Source organism: Theropithecus gelada, chromosome 15 (assembly GCF_003255815.1).
Source record: "Theropithecus gelada isolate Dixy chromosome 15, Tgel_1.0, whole genome shotgun sequence".
In the NCBI taxonomy this organism is placed as follows: Eukaryota; Metazoa; Chordata; class Mammalia; order Primates; family Cercopithecidae; genus Theropithecus; species Theropithecus gelada.
Window position 1 is genome coordinate 105,549,116 of NC_037683.1, and position 22,171 is coordinate 105,571,286.

Below are 22,171 nucleotides of genomic sequence, written 5' to 3' on the forward strand. Positions count from 1 at the left end.
GTCTGTACTTATGCTAGTACCACACTGTTTTCTTTTTTTTTTTTTAGACAGAGTCTTGCTCTGTTGCCCAGGCTGGAGTGCAGTGGTGCGATCTCAGCTCGCTGCAACCTCTGCCTCCTGGTCAAGTGATTCTCCTGCCTCAGCCTCCCAGTAGCTGGGATTACAGGCACCCGCCACCACACCTGGCTAATTTTTTGGAATTTTTAGTAGAGACGGAGCTTAACCACGTTGGCCAGGCTGGTCTCGAACTCCTGACCTCAAGTGATTGGCCCACTTCAGCCTCACAAAGTGCTGGGATTACAGGTGTGAGCCACTGCGCTCAGCCACACACTGTTTTCATTACTGTATCTCTGTTGTAAATGTTGAAGTTAGGAAATATGAGTCTTCTATCTTTATTCTTCTTTTCAAGATTCTTCTGTTTGTTTGGGAGTCTCTTGAGGTTCCATATGAATTTTAAGGTGAATTATTTTTTATTTGTGTGAAAGCGTCATTGAGATTTTGATGGCAACTGTGTTCAGTCTGCATATCATATCGGATAGTATTGTGGTATTAACAACATTAAATCTTCCCATCCATAAACACAAGATACCTTTCCATTTATGTATGTCTTTAGTTTTTTTCAGCAATGTAAGAAGTAAATTATTTTAAAATTTAAAGCCTCTTTAATTATTAGTGTCAAGAATGAAACATTATGAATATAATGGAGACAGCATATTTTTACTTTCTGTAATGATTTCCTCTGATATCTTCTGGATCTTGGTGGTATAATTTGTATTGTTTATTTTGTTTTATTTGTGATTTAAGGTTGTGTATATGAAGGTGTAAGGTATGCATGTTCATATCCTCTTATCTAGAAATCCCCAAATTATTTCTTTAATTCTAGAATTCATACCTTTTACCAATGCTCTTTCTCACTTATCATCATCTTATCTAAAACTACTGACGTTTGAAATTTTTCTTAATCTGAGAGTTATTTTATGGTGTTTTGTTCCATAAGTTTTATCATAAAAATAATATAAGAATACATTATTTTTCTGAAAACTAGAAAGATGACATTCAATATTATGACAGTTTAAAGATTCAATTTTTCCAAATAAAACAGAACCCTTCTATTTAGATGGATTTTATTTTGCAATATTTATTGTGTATTCAATTCAAATGTGCTCACTATCGGGCTAGGCAATTGAAAGTATAAAGTATGAAGCTGCATTTTGCGCTCTCAGTGAGGTTTAAGTCACAGGGAAATGAGGCATGCACACAAAATAATGAGAAAGTAGTATAATAGTTATGATCATTAGTTATCAAAATAAGTGAACAAGCTAATAATCATTGTTAGAATAATAATTGTAGTCTTAGATCTCAGATGCTTTAATGAAAAATGTTATCTTCAGGTGAACTGACAAATGGGGAGATAATAGAAAAACATCTGACATTCTAGGTAGGGGAAAAAAACAGAAGCAAATGCTTAAAAATAGGAATAAGTATGTATTCTGGGAATAGCACACAGAGACAACTTGATTTCAATACTTACTTTATGATGGAAATAATGTTTGTACTTTTATTTACACAATCCAGACTCATATTTCTAAAACACTGATAATTTTGTGTTTAACTTCAGTGCAATGTGTAGACTGATACTTTTAGTGGGGAACAAGCGAGAGGAATGTTATTTTAGAAACTTTACTCTGGCAGCACTGAGTCATTATAAACTATTACTCTCAGATAGAATATTTGACTCTTGCAGTTAGTCATATCAGTTTATCTGACTTAGGTTTATCATGAGTCATCAGAAAGTTACTCAGAAGCTTTATTGTGAATATTCACTTTGTTACAGTGAGCGTGGATGTGTATGGGTGGGAAGGTCGTGTGCACTAGCACCACAGAATGTTCTGTTTTCATCTTATGTTTGAACTAATTTATTGATGAGATTCTCATTTCTATAGTATGAAAGGAAAATATTTTGCAGTTATCTCATATTTGAAAGACTTTGCCATAGAGAACTTTATGGTTACCCTCTCGGAAATGGATGAACTTTTCGTTATTTCTTATAAGCATATTGGTTTTGGCCTGCTTGACTTTAAAACTTTTTTTTGGTAGACTTAGAATGTTAATATTTAGATAGAGAAAATATTTTACTGAAGACATTAACTGTGTGACCAGAAAGTAAAATAACTTGAACATTTCTGTATTAGCTTTTTGTCAGAGAATAACGTTTATTTTATTTGGAAAGTTTTCCTAAATATGAGACTATCCCCTATTTCTCAGACTAAGTGAAAATTTAATAAAACAGCTGCCTTGATAGGAGGAAAATAGAATTCTTACTTTATAAGGAATAATGTATGAATCATAAAAGAGGAATGAGTGATCATGGGAAACACTTAGCTTTTCAAAGTTTCTGGAACACGTACCTTAAATGCTTTTGGGATCCAGTAAAGGCCAGGAAAGGCAAAGAGTTGAAAGTTTCTTGGATTTATCCTCTTACTTACATCATTAGTAATAGGAATAATGCATCTCAAATTTGGGCATTTGTATAAAAACATGATTTTTAAATGGTAGTCTAGTATAAACTAGGATTTTGTAATGCTGTTTAAATATTTTCATATTACTTTGTTTTGAACATAGACATTCAGTCTTACTTTTTACTTATATGTAAGAGTTTTAACATCCTTGCTTAAAATATCAAATTCCTTCTAAATGGGATACAAAGTTAATATTAAACCAATACTTAAGTTCCTTTACACATTGTTGAGACAGACTATAAATGTATGTGTACTTTAGTTTATATGTTGTACTGATAGAGGTTAAAAGTATGACCCTATTGGTAATCTTTTTAAGCAAATGAAACTGTTTGGATGCTTTCCCAGGACAACTGGATTGCCCTCCAGGCGTATCTCTTCAATGCGGTCCCGGATGTAACTGGTGTCATTAGCCTTGCAGAATGTGTCATCTGTAATTGAAGCTATGTTGTTAAACTGAAAAAAAAAAGAGGAAAAAATTATTCAGAAATCTGAAATCGGCCGGGCGCGGTGGCTCAAACCTGTAATCCTAGCACTTTGGGAGGCCGAGATGGGCGGATCACGAGGTCATGAGATCGAGACCATCCTGGCTAACACGGTGAAACCCCATCTCTACTAAGAAATACAAAAAATAGCCGGGCGAGGTGGCGGGCGCCTGTAGTCCCAGCTACTCGGGGGGCTGAGGCCGGAGAATGGCGTGAACCCGGGAGGCGGAGCTTGCAGTGAGCTGAGATCCGGCCACTGCACTCCAGCCTGGGCTACAGAGCGAGACTCCGTCTCAAAAAAAAAAAAAAAAAAAAAAAAAAAAAAAAAAAAAAAAGAAATCTGAAATCAACCTTTCATATGCTATATAATGGGTAAAGGAAACCTAAGTCAGAGGTGTGAGTGCCCCCTCACTTCAAATCCTTGTGTCAGATTAATTAGGAAATACTCAAATGTACACCTGGAGACAAATACAATCAAGAGCAGACTTCACACTTACTGTGCGGGTCTACTTGTTATGCTCTGGATGGAATCTGGACTTCTGGGAAGAAATTTCGTGAGCCTAGTCTTTTTGATAGGCAGGCATTCAGCTATCACACTACTACAGTGATCTAACCAAACTTTGTATGTGAATAAGTGAGGTTCCCAATGAGTCACAGGATTTTGACTCATAGGTAATTAGAGTCAGATATTGTGAAAGGAACCATCATACCTGAAGGTGAATTACACGTAGACTTTCTGGTAAATTAAGAGGCACGGATTCCAGGGCATTATGGTCCAAGTAGAGGAAAGTGAGGTTATTCAGTTTCTATAAGGAAAATTTCATGTGAGTGTTATTGAGGTTTTGTACATTCTTTCACAGGATTCAAGCAATATGTATGTGCATATGAGTATGTGATTATATATACAGACTTGCATATTGATATAAATACATCAGTTGTATCAATTGTTCATATGGTAGTTTCTTGTTTGGGTTTTTTTCTGGCTTCACGTGTAGTGTATTTTGATCCTTTATGATGGCCAGTGGAGCTCTGCCACATACCCCACCTTTCTGTCCATTCATCTGATCTCTGAATATCCAGCTCTAATGCCAACTTCTGGTACTCTTTGGGTTTGTCTTGATAGGAGCTAATGAGGTGAGTCCCTACGTGGGATTGAATTTTGACCCTGGTGCTGCCGTACCCTCTCCTGTACCTCTGGAGTTTCCCATCTCAGTTCCACCAATTTCTAGCTAAGAGGTTACTCCTTAGAAATGTGTGTGCTTGTATTTTTTTAGTAGAGACGGGGTTTCACCTTGTTAGCCAGGATGGTCTCGATCTCCTGACCTCGTGATCTGCCTGCCTCAGCCTCCCAAAGTGCTGGGGTTACAGGCATAAGCCACTGAGCCCAGCCTAAAAAAATTTTTTAAATTAGCCAGACGTGGTGGCAGGCGCCTGTAGTCCCAGCTCCTAGGGAGGCTGAGGCAGGAGAATGGTGTGAACCCGGGAGGTGGAGCTTGCAGTGAGCCCAGATCGCACCACTGCACTCCAGGCTGGGCGACAGAGTGAGACCCTGTCTCAAAAAAAAAAAAAAAAAAGAAATGTGTGTGCTTAGCCAGGTGTGGTGGTCCATGCCCGTAATCCCAATTTTTGGGAGGCCAATGCGGGCGGATCACTTGAAGTCAGGAGTTCGAGACCAACCTGGCCAACATGGTGAAACCCCATTTCTACTAAAAATACAAAAATTAAGCAGGTGTGGTAGTGCATGCCTGTAATCCCAGCTACTAGAGAGCCTAAGCGAGGCAGGAGAATTGCTTGAACCCAGGGGGTGGAGGTTGCAGTGAGCCGAGATTGTGCCCCTGCACTCCAGCCTGGGCCACAGAACGAGACTCCATCTCAAGAAAGGAAAAAAAAAGAGTGTGTGCTTAGCAAGATGTTTCCCAAAGCAGTTTAGTAAACAGCTTGATGCAGGTTTTTTTCCCTAAGGGCTTAATATTGGATTATTCTTCATGATCAGTAACCTATTATTGTGTATAATTGTAATTTCCCCTGACATTACTCTTTTACCTTATCTTCAATATGCATCCTGTGCTAGATTTTGCTAATTCTTTTCTGTGTTGCTATTTTAATACTTTCTTAAGCATCCTACCCTTCCACCATATGGGCATCAAGCTCTGGTCTTCCCAGTGAGTCTCATTTACGTGAGTTAGAATAACCTAATTCTACTAGTGACTGTAGCAGCCTAGGACATTAAACAAAACTACAGGGCAGCTGAGTTTATTATTTTCTTTTCTTTTTTTTTTTAGAGATGGAGTCTCGCTGTATTGCCAAGGCTGTAGTGCAGTGGCATGATCTCGGCTCACTGCAACCTCCGCCTCCCAGGTTCAAGCAATTCTCCTGCCTTAGCCTCCCAAGAAGCTGGGACTACAGGTGCCCACCACCACAGCCGGCTAATTTTTTGTATTTTAGTAGAGACAGAGTTTCACCATGTTGCTCAGGCTGGTCTCGAACTCCTGAGCTCAGGCAGTCTGCCCGCCTCAGCCACCCAAAGTGCTAGGATTACAGGCATGAGCCACTGTGCCTGGCCAAATATATTATTTTCATACCAACTTGTCATAAATCCCTTCTGTAATTCCTGTGTAAAGCCCAGAATATTCAAACGTTCTTTTTGTGAAATGTTGATCAACTCCTTTTCTTTTTTTTTTTTTTTTTGAGACTGAGTCTTTGTGGCCCAGGCTAGAGTGCAGTGGTGCAATCTCAGCAGCTCACTGCAACCTCTGCCTCCCAGGTTCAAGCGATTCTCGTGGCTCAGCCTCCCAAGTAGCTGGGATTACAGGTGCCCACCACCATGCCTAGGTAATTTTTGTATTTTTAGTAGAGACAGAGTTTCACCATGTTGGCCAGGCTGGTCCTGAACTCCTGACCTCAAGTGATCCGCCTGCCTCAGCCTCCTAAAGTGCTGGGATTACAGGCGTGAGTCATTGAACCTTGCCTGATCAGCTTTTATAGGTTTTTAACATGTCTGTTATTCAAAGAGTGACCAACTCAAATTAATATTTTCAAATTACAACTTTAAAACAAAAAAAGACCAGGCACGGTGGCTCATGCCTGTAATCCTAGCACTTTGGGAGGCCGAGGTGGGCGGATCACCTGAGGTCAGGAGTTTGAGACCAGCCTGGCCCAACTCCCATCTCTACTAAAAGTACAAAAATTAGCCGGGCGTGGTGGTGCCTGCCTGTAGTCCCAGCTACTTGGGAGACTGAAGCAGGAGAATTGCTCAAACCTGGGAGGCGGAGGTTGCAGTAAGCCAAGATCACGCCACTGCACTCCAGCCTGGGTGACAGAGCAAGACTCCATCTCAAAAAAAAAAAAAAAAAGGTGTTTCTGCTTTTAAAAAGTACCCTAAGAGTCCCTTAACTTCTGAGTTCCTTATAAGAAACATCAGATGAACTCTGATGTAACTTTAAAGTGTCCCTTAAAGTTGATAAAAGATACCTTAATTGTAATGAAAAATGAAAAAATGGACTATTTCTACACTTTCTAACAGATTGTACATTTTTGACAGAATTTACTTGTGTGTGATTATCATATACTTTATGATAATGAATATTTGATAGTTTTAGGTCCTTTCCGAGGTTACCTTTAGAAACAAGAAACCTTGCCTTTTGAATGAGGTTATGTCTGTTACCAGGAGTGGCATGATCATCATTTTATCTGGGGAATGATTACATCAGAGCTGTGGAAATCCTGGGCTAAAGTGATTACTTCTGTAGACCATGCATTTTGAGACAAATTGTCTACCTAAACCAAAATAGATTACCTTACCTTTTTCCTACATAATATTTCCTTGAATTGTTAAATTAAGAAATCTATTTAATTCTTACTACATCAAAAATTTTGTATTACATGGTATCATGAAATTCAAAGGAAAATCTCCCTATGAAATTTCATAGTCTAATATTTTTAAATATTAAAAGTTAAATTCAGTATTTACTTTTGGATCTTTATTTTTTTCTGGTATTTATAATTTGCTGACATTGTGAGGAAAAGGAAACACAGGAATGTCCCATTGTGAGCTTTTGTAGACTGTAATTGCCATGAGGGGGCCAACCATGTCTGTCTAAATAAATATTTGCTGTGTGAACAAGTGAAAAAATAAGAAACAAAATAGTCCCATGAAATAAAATAAAGGTTATATATTTTAGCTGAGCTATGGGTATAAACTAGGCTGAATGAGCCTAATAGGATGGTTATTTATTATGTAAATAATGTCTTCATTTATTAAATCAAAATAGTTTTTAAGTGTAATCAAAATACAATTCTAGACCAAAGTTTCTCTTTTATCTATCATATTGTCACTCATACTATGCTTAGTTTTACTATAAGATACTTACTTTGAATGCATTTGCTTTGATTCCCCTACTCTTGATTTTGTTGTATTTTGCATTAAATAAAGTGAGTTTGGGAGGAAGAACTGGAAGTTTTAGTAGTTGATTTTCAGCAAGTGAAAGTTCTTCTAACAGAGAAAGTTTTGAAAAAGTACCGTCTTCTATATCTTCTATCAAATTTCCCGTAAAATCGAGTCGTCTTAAGTTAGCTAGAGGGAAAAATATACAAAAAACAACTAAATAACTAAAATTCTTATTGTATGGACTGAAGAAAAGCATTTGTTTAACAGATCACTCAAGCATCTTTCATTTTTAGTGCCTGGTAGATCACTGAACACCTCTTTGTGCCTGAAATTGATGCCCTTTCTGACTGGAGTCCTAGAATCTCAGGTTTGAAAGTGATCTTAAAGTTAATCGAGTCTTTTCATCTTTCTCTGTTCAAATTCCTCGGGATGGTCAGGCAGTTTGAAAGAAATTCTTATTTCAAATCATGGAAAGTAAGCATTACATTTGATTGGAATCATGTAATATTTTTTGATTTTTTTGCTGGCATGTTGCATTGTGATTCTGAGTATGTTATCTTAATCTTAATCTCTCTATGCCTTATCGCTTAACAACAACAAAGACAAAGATGTTCCCTGATTTGTTAAAGTGACACAGATTGAGAGAGAAATTCAGTGTGTGTGTGTGTGTGTGTACGTACTTGCGTGTGCATCACTTATATCTGGGATAATTAGGAAATACAATTGTTTCTTATTCACAGGAATCGTGTTCTATACAATTACCACCAGTGCTGAATGTGTAAATACTGAACCATTATTCCTAGGAGAAATACAGGGTTATGTTCCTGTGAGCCTCTGGTCACACATTTCCATCAACTAATTAGTACATAACTTTTTGTGTTTTTGCTTAAGGACCCTTGGCTTAATATATATTGTTGAATCATTAATATTGCAGTGTAACTCAATATGCCTGAATAAACCTTATCTAACATGTTTTCCCTGTAGGCATGTTACAGCCTTTTTGTGCTTGGGGATGTTAGACGTCACTTCAGCACCATGTGTTGGGTCATGTTAAACAGCAAAATCAGGCCAGGTGTGGTGGCTTATGCCTGTAATCCCAGCACTTTGGGAGGTCAAGGTGGGCAGATCACTTGAGGTCAGGAGTTCGAGGCCAGCCTGGCAAACATAGCACAACCTCATCTCTATTAAAAGTACAATAAAAAAAATTAGCCAGGTGTGGTGGCATATGCCTGTAGTCTCAGCTACTCGGGAGGCTGAGGGACAAGAATCCCTTGAACCCAGGAGGCAGAGGCTGCAGTGAGTCGAGATCACACCCCTGCACTCCAGCCTGGGCGACAGAGCGAGACCCTGTCTCAAACAAAAACACCTCCCAAAAAAACAAAACTCAATAAACAGCAAAATCATAAACACAAAGCACAAAAATGTGAAAAACATGTCATTAAATAGACTGTGAACAGTCTATTTATTTTCAGTATGAAAACCGGAACATTTATTTACAGTATGAAAACCAGAACAGAAGACAGTGTTACCTTGTTCAGCCTCAGATGGGAATGTGCATGTCAAGTAATTCAAATTTTTTGCCACTCTGAGCGTGTCTGAGAATGACCATGAAAGCACCATGTGTATTAATTTTGGGATTATAAATAAATTTTAGCAAGTGGGTATTCACAAATACAGAATCCACAAATAACGAGGATCAACTATACTTCAGTCCACATTCGGGAGCTATCAGCGGCAGCATGACTCTGGTTATGGTTAATCTCATAAATGTGTAGTGGGGCCAGTATGCATTTCTTGGTGTGATTTTTTTCAGAACTCTTGACGACGATATTAGGAGTCTAGAAAACTGACAAGAAATTAGTGATCTAGGACTGGGATTTGGTGCTGCAGAAATGGAGCATCCTGGTGTGCTTATGGCAACACTCTAATTGAGTTAAGGTTTGCTAGAAGTTCAAGATTGATAATGACCTGGTAAGGAATTAAATTCCACTGTTCTCAACACTATTTCCATATTAGAATCATCCAAGGAGTTTGTTTTTAATGATGTTGCCTGGGCCCTACCCCAGATCTGAATTACAACCCCTGGGAAGTAGGACTTAGTATCAGTATTTAAAAAATACTTCCCTGCCGGGCGCAGTGGCTCATGCCTGTAATCCCAGCACTTTGGGAGGCCTAGGCGGGTGGATCACAAAATCAGGAGTTCGAGACCAGCCTGGCCAACATGGTGAAACCCCATGTCTACTAAAAATACAAATATTAGCCAGGTGTGGTGGCACGCACCTCAGCTACTTGAGAGACTGAGACAGGAGAACCACTTAAACCTGGGAGACAGAGGTTGCAGTGAGCCAAGATCACGCCACTGCACTCCAGCCTGGGTGACAGAGCAAGACTCCATCTCGGGGTGGGGCAAGAAAAAAAAAAAAAAACAAACACTTCCCAAGATATTTTTAATATGCAGCCAGGTTTAAGAACCATTAAAGTAAGAAAAAGCGGTTTCTGTGTTTTTTTAGTGCAGGTAGAAAATAAAACATTGTGGTTGGAAAAGCATCCCAGTTATATTGGTGTTGCTCAGTGTCAGAAGCAAGGGATCTTGAAGTATTGGAGTTGAGAAGATATAGTTGCCCATGTGTTAGATGGGCTGTCATCATAGACAGTGAGGTCACCAGTAAACAAAGATCACAGGGTCTAAGTGGAAAGATGATTCACCAACAAATGAATGGACTTTTGTGAAACATGTTTGATATTTACATGCTCCAAGTGACAAACCTATGTGTGATAGGCAGCAACTATATAGAAACTTGTATTTATATGAGTTAAATACTAATAATCATATTTCAGTTTAACTTACGTATGTCTGCAAAATCTTTGGCAGTCAGCTTTTTAATTTTGTTGAATCGTGCGTAAAGATAGGCTGATTCCTTTGGCAAGGGTGGTACAGTATCAATGTCAACTTCTTCACAGTATACAGAGCCACTTAAACAAACACACAGCAGACATGTAGGCATTTCTAAATTGGGAAATAAAATCATAAAAATATGAACAACAGTTTGAAAGTATTTCGCCTCTAGTAGTAAAATTATTGCTATTATGAATGCTATTACTAATTGGAAGAGATGTTTTACAGAATCATAAGAAAGATAGTCATGGTAACTCGTTACTTATGTTGTCTTGATAATTCACCAGAATATTGTTTGAGAATCTCTTTTTATTTTGTTTTACTGGTAATTGCTTAATTGTTGAATTGATTGACAGTTACATTTCCTTATTTGAAAACCAAAAAAATTTACAAAGCGGGAGTTGAGGTAAACATAAGCTTGATTTATTAAGTTTGATGTGTGAGAAACATATTTCAGACTGGTGACAGTAGCTAGATTTTAGTAACCACTAGTTAAATAAGGAAACCATTAACTTGAAAATTAGAGTAATCGTAGGCACTGTTTGGATCCCTTAGCACCCCAAGTCATTTATTACATTTACTTGTCATGCCTCTTGGAACATTTCTTAATCTTTGTTTTTTATACCTTTTTCTGTTTTTGAAAAGTGTAGAGCTTTTTTTTTTTCTTTAGTTTTATTTTTCAGGGCATTTATTCTGCAGAATGCCTTTCAGTTGACAGAGGTTTCTCATTTTTGGCAGGAGTACCATGGATCCTCAGTGCTGTGTGTCCAAAAGCACATGATATCTGTTTATCCCATTCCTGATAATATCTTTGGTCACTTGTTTCAAGTAGTGTGTGCCATGTTGCTCACTGAGTAAAGTTAATATTTTTTCACTTCATAACTAATAAGTAATTCTGGAGAAGTACTTTGAGAATCTAAATGTCTAGTGTGACATTGTACTTTCATATGCTAGTTTTAGCATCCATTGATGATTCTTACCTGAATCATTTGTGAGTAACCAAATAGTGATTGTCTAATTCCATCATTCCTTCTATATTTGTTAGTTGGCACTCTCTTCTTATTTTTTTATATCAATATGAACTTGTTTTATATATTTTGATATATTTTATTATTTATTTACTTACATATTTTTGAGACAGAGTCTTGCCCTGTTGCTCAGGCTGGAGTGTAGTGGTGTGATCTTGGCTCACTGCAACCTCCACCTCCCCAGTTCAAGCGATTCTTCTGCCTCAGCTCCTGAGTAGCTGGGATTACTGGCGTATGCCACCACACATGGCTATTTTTTTTAGTTTTTTGAATTTTTAATATAGACAAGTTTTCACCATGTTGGCCAGGCTGGTCTCAAACATTACCTCAAGTGATCTGCCTGCCTCTGTCTCCCGAAGTGCTAGGATTACAGACGTGAGCCACCACACCTGACCTATTTTGATATATCTTAAATATATTAAATAAACATGCCAAATTTTATTTTTTGAATTTTTTTATTTTTTTCTGAGACGAAGTCTTGCTCCATCACCCAGGCTGGAGTGCAGTGGCGTGATCTTGGCTCACTGCAGTCTCCGCCTCCTGGGTTCAAGCAGTTCTGCCTTAGCCTTCCAAGTATCTGGGATTACAGGCATGTGCCACCACGCCCAGCTAATTTTTTTGTATTTTTAGTAGAGACTGGGTTTCACCATGTTGGCCAGGCTGGTTTCGAACTCCTGACCTCAGGTAATCTACCCGCCTCAGCCTCCCAAAGTGCTAGGATTACAGGTGTGAGCCACCACGCCCAGCCTATTTTTTGAAATTTTAATTGATATTTTCATATCAACATGAATTGTGTCCCATGAGTCATAATCCATGTTTATTTTAATAATCAAATCGTCACAGATTAGGCAGTGAGTGCCCTTTCAAGCTTTTTTTTCCTGCTACAGCTTTTTGTGGTTAGTTGACTTACAATTGATTGCATGTATTTAAATTGTACAAAATATACAATTTTTACATATGTATACCCCCATGAAACCTTCACTGCAAGTGAGTTAATTAACACAACTGTCACTCCAAAAAGTTTTCTCCTGCCCTTTGGTAATCTCTCCCTCCCACTCTTATCCTCGAACAATGACTGACCTGCTTTTGGTCAGTATACATTAATTTGCATTTAAGAGAATTTTATAGTAAAAGAATCATGTAGTATCTACTCGCTTTTCTGGCTTCTTTCACTCTGCATTATTATTTTGAGTTTCAATCTGTATCAGTAGTTCATTCTTCTTTATTACTCAGTAGTATTCAATTGTCTCAGTATATACAATTTACATGGTCATTTCCTATGGACATTGGGTTGTTTCCAGGTTTTCACTATTTCAAAGAAATTTATGTGTAAGTTTGTGTGGACTTAATGCTTTCATTTCTCTTGGGTAAGTACCTAAGGAGTGGAATGACTGGGTCTTATTATAAATGTATGTTTTATCTTTTGAAGAAAGTGTCAAATTATTTTCCAAAGGACTGTGCCATTTTACATTCCTACCAGCAGCATATGAGAGTTCCAGCTGCTCCACATCCTTGCCAAAATTTGGTATGGTCAGTCTTTTTAATTTTAGCAATTGAAATGTAGGGCATGTTATAATATCTCATTGTGTTTTAATTTGCATTCTCTGATAACTAATGGTGTTAACATCTTTTCATGTCCTTATTTGGCATCCCTATATTTTCTTTGATGACTTGTCTTTTTTTTTTCCTCTTACTGGTTTTCCTTTTGGAAATGAAACATTTTAAATTTCAATGAAGAACAATTGGTTCCTTTATAATTCATGGTTTCTGTGTTGTATTTAGGAAATGTTTGCCGACCACCAAGATTTGACACTTTATTTTATTCTAGAAGTTGTATAGCTTAAGATCTTTAGCTTTAGGTATGGGGTATACTTTGGGCTAATTTTTGTATATGGTGCCAGGAAGGGTTAAGATTCTTTTTTGAAACATTTTCCTACAGTTGTCTGGTTCTTTCAGCACCATTTTTGAAAAAGATTATTCTTTCCCCATTGAATTGTGTTGTCACATTGTCAAGAACTAGTTAGTTACTTCATGCTAGCCTGTTTCTGGATTCTATTTTGTTCTATTGATCCACTTTAACATTTTTATGCCAATACTGCACTGTCTTGATTCCTGTACCTTTATAATAGTCTTGTTAGTATAAATCCTGCAGCTTTCTTCTTCTTCAATGTAGTTTAGACTATTCTAGGTCCTTTATATTTTTATATATATTTTAGAATCAGTTTGTTAATTAAACAAACAAAAAAACCTATTAGGATTTTGATTGGGATTGTGTTGAATTTCTAAATCTGGGGAAAACTGACATCTTAATGATATTGAGTCTTCCAGACCTCGAACATAATACATTTCTCCTCATATGTAGGTCTTCCTTAATTTCTCTTAGCATTGTCTAGATTTCAGTGTACAGATCTTACATACTTTTTTTTTTTTTTGAGACAAGATCTCACGCAGTCACCCAGGGTGGAATACAGGTGCATGATCATGGTGCACTGCAAACCTTGACCTCCTGGGCTCAAGTGATCCTCCTGCCTCAGCCTCTCAAGTAACTGGGACTACAGGTTTGTACCACCACACCTGGCTTTTTCTTGGTTAAAATTTTTGAAGAGACATGGTGTCACTATGTTGCCCAAGCTGGTCTCAAACTCCTGAGGTCAAGTAGTCCTCTCGCCTTGGCCTTCCCATAAACATCTTTTATATCTATTTCTTTCATATGTTTTGATGGATTTAAAAACATTTTGTCGGGGGGCTGGGTGCAGTGTCTCACGTGTGTAATCTCGGCACTTTTGGAGGCCAAGGCGGGCGGATCATTTGAGTCGAGGAGTTTGAGACCAACCTGGGCAACATGGTGAAACCTCATCTCTACAAAACATAGAAAAATGAGCCAGGTGTGGTGGCACGTGCCTGTAGTCCCAGCTACTTGGGAGGCTGAGGCAGGAGGATTGCTGGAGCCCGGGAGGTCAAGACTGCAGTGAGCCATAATCATGCCACTGTACTTCAGCCTGGGTAACAGAGCAAGACCCTGTCTCAAAAAAAAAAAAAAAAAAAATTCCCCCATTATTCTTTGAGAACTTCCTTATTTTCTAACATAGCAAGATGTCCCAAACTAACCTTGCATTTTTCCTGCCCAACCCTGAAATTAGCTATCTCTTCAGAAAGCATTGGGGGTTTTTTTGGTTCGTTCATTTGTTTTTGAGACAGAGTTTTGCTCTGTCACCCAGGCTAGAGTGCAATGGCGCAATCTCGTCTCACTGCAACTCTGCGTCTTGAGTTCAAGTGTTGCTCCTACCTCAGCCTCCCAAGTAGCTGAGATTACAGACATGTGCCACCATGCCCAGCTAATTTTTTTTTTTTTTTGTATTTTTAGTAGAGACAGGGTTTCACCATGTTGGCCAGGCTTGTCTCAAACTCCTGACTTCAGGTGATCCACCTGCCTCAGCCTCCCAAAGTGCTGATATTACAGGCATGAGCTATCACACCCGGCCACCATTGGTGTCTTTTAGTGGAGAATGGTATTAGAAACCAAGATGTAGGTGCTGAGTGTGCTCATTGCCATTGAGATCAATGTTGCTTCTAGGCTCTTTCAGCAGAGACAGCTAGGAAATAAATGTGTGTGTTTATTTGTCTCTTTCTCCATAGATAATACACATACATGCAACATATATGGATATAAACATATACAATATACATGCATATATATATAACATATACTAATGTGTATACATATACACACATAGAGATAAACAGATATACATTTCTATATTTCTGTATCTCTTTATATATACAAACCCTGAGTTAATACTAGTGTCTTCTATTCCAAACCAACTCCACAGCGTTCTTTCTAGCCTTCTGCCTTTCCATATTTGTAAAGTTTCCCTGACAGTGAGGAACCTGGCTCTCATTATTTACAATATATTTACTTAGTTCTGGCACACTCATTAAGTAGTTCCAATATTGCTAAGTCGTAACACTGTGCATAGCAAACCTACTCACTGGAGCTTCGTATTTGTTTGTAGTTCTTTTTTGTCCTTAGCCTGAAGGTATATAGGCAAAATGCTGTGTTTAACAGTTACTTAGAGTTTTTTCCTCCTTTGGTGTGTTATTAATTTGAAATATAATTAAGTTTATGTTTTTATGTTTGTATTCCAATTTGGGTTCTTTTTACCTTATTCTTGTTGATTTCATTTATATATGTATTTGGTTTTTTGACTGTACGAAACAGCATTGTTCTAAAAATTAAATCTACATTAAAAAGTGTATATGCAGAGAACTGCCATCCCCTCTCCCCCAATTTCTTTTTAGCCTGTATTTATTTTCACAGAAATAAGCAGATACATATATATTTTCTTATATCCTTTTCTTTCTTACGTGAAAGACGGCATATTATAGATATTCTTTTGCACTTTCTTTTTTTTTCACATAGTGTATCCTGGAAATCACTCCATGTTAATTCTTAGAGATCTTCCTCATTCATTTTTACAACTGCATAGTATTCTCTTCTGTTGGATTTACCCTTGTTTATTCAACTACTCTTCAGTGTTTGGGCAGTTAAATTATTTCTGATATTTTGCAGTTGCATGCAATGCTTTAGTGATTTTGCATTTGTATTTTATTTTGGAGTATATCATCAAGATAAATTTCTCAAAGTTGGCCAGGCGCAGTGGCTCACGCCTATAATACCAGCACTTTGGGAGGCCGAGGCAGGAGGATCACTTGAGGTCAGGAGTTCAAGATCAGCCTGACCAACATGGTGAAACCTGTCTCTACTAAAAATATAAAAATTAACCTGGCATGCACATACCTGTAATCTCAGCTACTTGGGAGGCTGAGGCAGGAGAATTGCTTGAGCCCAAATGGCAGAGGTTGCAGTGAGCCAAGATCATGATGCTGTACACTAGCCTGAGAGTGAGACTGTGTCTCAAAAACAAACACTCAAAGTTGGTTCTTATGTCAAAAAGTAAATGCATTTTTTATTTTGTTGCATATTGCCAAGTTCCTGTCCAAAAGCATTGTGCTGATTTGCCTTCCTGCTGTCGTGTATGAGTGTCTTACCCCAGAGCCTTGCTCATGGAATATATTAATGTGTTATCATACTTCAGTTTTTTCAGTCAGGTAGGTTAAAAATGGTATCTCAATGTAATTTTAATTTGTATGTCTCTGTGTGAGATTGAACATTTATTTGGGTCAAATCATTCGAATTATCTCGTGAATTGTCATTTTTCCAGTGGATTTTTGGTTAATCTCTTTTCCTTGATTTTTAAGAGTACTTTATAAATTAGAGATACTAGCTCTTTATTTTTAGTTATATTATCTGTTAGCTCTTTAGTTATATTATTTATCTGTAGTATATGTTGCAAATATCTTTCACAGTTTTTAGTTGCCTTTGACTCTGTCAGAGGTATTTGTAGGGTCAAATTTATTGTTCTTTTCTATTGTTGTCTCTGGATTTTGAGGTGCCCTGCACCCAGATTATTTTCTAGTACTTGTATGGTTTCATTTTATACATTCAGATTGCTAATCTATTTGGAGTTTATTTTTGGGTAAGGTATGGATCTAAATGTACCCCTCTTCAAATGGCTTTTTCTCCCAGCACCATTTTTTTAAAAGACCATTTTTGCTTCAGTGATTTGGGTTAGTACTTTTAGTATGTACTCAATTTTCATGTGTATTTTTGTCTGTTTCTGGACTTTCTATTCTATTTCATTGATCTTTTTGTCTATTCATATACCAGTATCACACTTTTTAAAGTATAGAGTTTTATAATATATTTTAATGTGTAATACATCTGATTCCTACATATACTTGTCATTGTTCACTGTTTCCCTTGCTATTTGTTATATGTTGTTCCATATGAATTCTAGAATCCGTTTTTCCAGCTTTATAAAAAAATATTGGTAATTTTAGTTGAATTGTTTAACATTTATAAATTTAGAAAGAACTGACATCTTTTTGATTTTGAGTCATTCTATCCAAGAAGAAGGGCTGTCTTTTGTTTTTTGTTTGTTTTGTGTTTTTGTTTTTTTGAGACGGAGTCTCGCTCTGTCGCCCAGGCTGGAGTACAGTGGCGCGACCTTAGCTCACCGCAACCTCCGCCTCCTGGGTTCAAGCAATTCTCTGCCTCAACTTCCCGAGTAGCTGGGATTACAGGCACCCGCCACCACGCCTGGCTAATTTTTTGTATTTTTAGTAGAGACAGCGTTCTCACCATCTTGACCAGACTGGTCTTGAACTCCTGACCTCGTGATCCACCCACCTCAGCCTCCCAAAGTACTGGGATTACAGGCGAGAGCCACCACGCCCAGCCTGGGATGTCTTTAAATTTATTCAAATCTATTTTTACTATCATACTTCTCGTTTTTTAAGCTTTATTTTCTGTTATGGTTCATTTTCATTTTATTGTAGCAATATAGAAATTAATATGTGGTTTTTGTCATGTTTTCATGTGAAATAACGTTCCGTGATAGAGTAAGAATAAACCAATACACAGAAATTATTAAGTAGGACTTGTAATTTGTTATTTCATGACAAGTTTTCTGTTGTTGTAATTGAAATGTATGTGATAATTATTGATGTATATGTATGTCCCCCTGTTCTGTGAGTTTCTTAAAGGCAGTAATTATATTTACTGTATACTGAGGCTGTACATTGTATTTGGCAAATAATGCATGTTTAAGTATTTCTTGAACAGATTTTATATGGACAGAAACCACACTTTGTGGAGGCTAAGCTTTGGTTGTTCTCAAAAGTTCTCATTCCACATTTGTCACTTATAATGTGGGATGGCAAATGGTGTGCACTCCCAGTATACTTGTTTGACTTTATCATTGGAAACAAAATTCCACTGTTTGTATTTACTGTATCTTGAGTCAGTTTCTGATTACCACAAGGAATAAAGTCCATTATAGCTATTTATAAAGGATCCATTTGAAAAATATTTAGATGATACTTACCATCATTTTCTTTCCTGGGAGGTAATGGTGTTATTGCCTCATCTTTTTGTAATTGAAGACTTTTCTCATTGGGTATTATCACAGTTTCTTTTTCCTATTGGAAAAATAAAAGTTTGTTACCTAGCTTGATTAAGTCTGTGTTACTGTAAACCGAGGGATCACAGGCACCTTCTGGTAGTTACAATTAGTGGCATTTCTTTTGTGCTCCATTAGGCTTTCATACGTATTTCCATTTTATCATTTATTAAATTACAGTGTAAGTATTTTTTAGCTTGTTTTTATTCTAGACTGTGAGCTCCTTGAGTAAAAGAACTGGGTGTTTTTATATCTCCAGTAGCTATACTCAGTGCTTAATAAATATTGAACTTATTGAAATTCCAAATGAAAGCTGGGTGAGAATTCCCTGAATTGGAATGAAAGTTTTTCTGAAGTGAAACTATTCCTCAAGGGTCTTGTCTGAACTGAGTTTCTCATTCAGATTCTACCATTTTGAGCAAGACTAGAGCTCTAGCCATGTCACAAGGATAAACTACTGATTAAGGTCTTTAGGTCTCTTCTTGGGGTGACCCTTTAATTACCTATATCCCTCTATTAAGCCCTGGCTCCTGGAGCCCTTTTATTCCAGCTTACCTTACCTACCCTTAACACCTAATGGTGTAGGCCTTTAATTCTGGGGAAATTGGAGTAGATATAATTTAAATCCTCTCTTTCCTATTGTTGGAGAGTACGTTTTCTGCCATTGGATTACAGTGTATTATGTGGTGTCCTATTCTTTCTGTCCTTTGTAAGCATGTTCCATTTTAGTCTCCGTCTTGACTCCTGACTCTGCCCTTCACCTTCATTCTCCCATTTGTGAGGTGGTTGAACTTCTTCCTTCTACTCTGTGTTTGCACATCAAGTCCTGTTGGATTCTACTCCACTCCACAAATATCTTAAATCCTGCATTTATAGTAAGATAAAGAAACTTCTAAAGCCCTGTAAAGAGAAGAAGCAGAGAGAAAAATCATCTCTAAACTCTTTAGGGATCAGGGAATCTTCAAAGTGTTTTTAATAGATTCAAATCATCCAAGTGAGCCAATAGCCTATGTTATGATGGGCTTTTTTTTTTTTCTGTAACTTGAAGCTATAATTAGTAATACCTATCCTTTGTGTCTTAGTGATGGGCAAAAATAATGCTATCATATTAAAAGCATTAACTGAAAGAAAGAAACTGTGGTGTTAACATTTGCTCATCGTGTACCCCTGCAAAAAAAGAAAAGAGAAAGTAGCAGTTGTAACTGGTCAATGTTACAGTCTTATAGTGGAGAAGAACTTCTGAAACAATCAGTATTGTTATATATTTGGCTGAATTTCTCATTTTCCAGTGTATGTGTGTATGTGTCATACATAGTGGGCAACAGGTACTAATGTGCTGTATTAACTTTTTCCTTATCCAGCATTCATTTCTGTGTGTCAAGAAAACCACAAGTAATTACTTTGCCCATAAAGGTGGGGAATGAATGATGTGGTATAACGTCACCCCTGCAGTGTTAACTCAATGACAGTTACAGTTACTTGGTACAAATTGATAGAGGGTCTAAACTGTTAAAACTGATTTAAAAAGAAAGTCCTATATCGAGTAGGTTTTCAGTTTTTGGTACTGTATGTACATGGCATATATAAATTATTGTGGAATGCTATTGATATCAAAATAACCAGTACTCTTTTATTTATTTTCTTAAAATTGTTTTCTATAATAATAACCTTAAGCTGATAATTTATCTTTATTTCTCCATATACACATTTCTGCTAATTTATTTTTGAAGGCAACACAACGTTGCAAATATAGGGCATTGTGTAATATTACTTAATATATAAATTACAACTGGTCAGAGACCATCTTAAAGTCTAGTTTTCTTTAAGTTTTATTTTTTGGTTACTATAGATAATGTTTGGTTACCATAGGTACCATTTATTAATTTGAAAAGCATACGTACTCTAAAAATATAATCTTAGGGACAATTATTATTAATTCATTTGAATCATTTAAAGTGATTTTCCCTTCCCCTTACCTTATCAGACACATTCAGGAAAAACAGAAACATGCATTTAAATGGGCAGTATTTTAGAAGCTAAATTTAGAGTAGAAATAAAGTACCTTAATATTTTTTCCATCCAGGTATTTATCCTCATAATCTTGGCTAAATATGGATTCTTCAAAATTGTCTGTTCCATAATCATAGATAATGCGTGAGTCCTGCTGAGTTGGTGGTGCTGGCTTTATCAGAGGCACAAACAGTAACAGGAGAAGTGTAGACTGCAGAGTCTTCATTTTTAGCAAAAATCAAGGTGACTGGAAGTTAATAAACTAGTGGCCTGCTGACTGTGGGACAAAACTCTCTTTTTCCCTGGAAATAAAAATTCAGACCATCGAAGCAATATTTAAAAGCTTAGAGGATGTTTTGGCAGGGTGTGCGCAGTAAGGGCCAGAGAACAGTATTTAACCCTTAGTGATCTTTAATTAGATGCCAGCAGTTTTTACATATCAGTGAGCATTCTGAAAAATAGTTTCGGAAAATAGTTTTATTTCTTCTCTATCAGAAATTCAAGAAAGATTGATAATTTTAAGTTTCTTAATTAAGTGCCTTCAACAGACATACTAATATTTAATCGAAATATTCTTAGGATACCTGTAGTATAAATAGTTAAAATGAAGTCCCAAGATCCTGTCTCATGTGAGTTAAAAATATCATATTTCAACTTAGCTACTTTATAAGAACCCTTGATTTGTATTGGTATGAACAGAAACAAGTTCCAAGAAAAGTTTTAAAACTTAAATTTAACATTATGAAAAGTAGTCATTAACACCTTTAGGTGGTACAGAATATGGGAAAAGCCATACATTTTTAATTTTCTTGGTTTTGTAATTTTAATAGGTGATCACAATTTTTAGTTAATAGTATTGTATTTTTAATTTAAACTATGAAAACTGAAAGAATAGTATTGCAGGCTGGAGGAAATACCGAACTTTAATCAAAGAACTTTGAGGAATGTAATAGAAAAGATTCCTTTAGGCTCATCAATGGATTTTCTCTGGTGGGTGCACATTTCAGACTTTTTCTTAAGTAACTTCAAACAGAATCACTCAGAGTTGCTGATGCTGCATTATAGATGCCAGTTTGTCAAAAATCCAGAGGTTGAAAATGAAGAATAAAATGGATTTGTGACTTTTGCAGCACCCTATTCTTGCCTGCGTGGATGTTAAAGTTATGCGATGATATACATAAGTACTTGTTAAAAATTAATTGTTTGAGGTAACTGAAACTTAAACCAGAGATGGCCTTTACATTTTTAAGCCTGTTAGTTGAGTCACACTTTAACAAACAATATTTAAAATAATATATGAAAAGTAAGCCTACCGTTGTAGCTGTTTTGAAGTTTTTTGTGGTTTTCCTCAATAGATGTTCATGTCTGTGCATTAGCCCCAAGTGGGAGGGTGAATGAGAAAAGCTATGGCTTGATTTCAAACTGCTGAGTAAAATTTCAGGGCCCAGCAGCTTTAAGAACAGTTTCCATGTGGTAGAGATCTTTGCCAGCATTCTTTCTCTAGGGTGAAATGCAGTGTGTTGTACTAGAGAACTGTGCTTAAGATATTTGTTGTAACTGCTACACTCAGTCCGCTTCAACTAATTGACTCTAAACTTGTGTCATTTTATTATTGTGTAATAAACATTCGTGTTTTGGTGAATATTAGTTTATGAAAATGATATAAAGTCTTCCTTTTCATTTTGGTGATTTCCCAGGAGATTTAACATCTGCTTTTTGAATGAAATAGAACACCAAATGAAAACATAGTCCATGTTGTTAATCTTATGAGAATTAAAAATACTGCCCTAATACCGTAATTAATGTATAGCCAAGAAATTTCCAGTG

At 36.8% G+C, this 22,171-nt stretch overlaps 2 protein-coding genes across 6 annotated transcripts in view; one reads left to right on the forward strand and one right to left on the reverse strand.

Annotated features, from left to right (window-relative positions):
* The window catches only part of CENPP (centromere protein P), a 272,813-nt gene that overhangs the window by 56,340 nt on the left and 194,302 nt on the right, over window positions 1-22,171 (forward strand). The gene's annotated exons all lie outside the window — the stretch shown is intronic.
* OGN (osteoglycin) lies at window positions 1,108-21,861 on the reverse strand. Of its 3 annotated transcripts, none has more exons than XM_025359992.1 (7): window positions 21,658-21,861; window positions 20,397-20,646; window positions 18,260-18,353; window positions 10,237-10,395; window positions 7,372-7,574; window positions 3,712-3,807; window positions 1,108-2,972 (listed from the first exon to the last, which is right to left on the reverse strand). In XM_025359992.1, exons 2-7 carry the CDS (start codon window positions 20,568-20,570, stop codon window positions 2,802-2,804), a joined length of 897 nt encoding a protein of 298 aa, XP_025215777.1. In that variant the 5' UTR covers window positions 20,571-20,646; window positions 21,658-21,861; the 3' UTR covers window positions 1,108-2,801. The 3 variants fall into 3 exon arrangements, with proteins under 3 accessions (XP_025215777.1, XP_025215776.1, XP_025215774.1); XM_025359991.1 differs by having other exon boundaries at window positions 20,397-20,928; XM_025359989.1 differs by having other exon boundaries at window positions 20,397-20,564; window positions 21,658-21,855.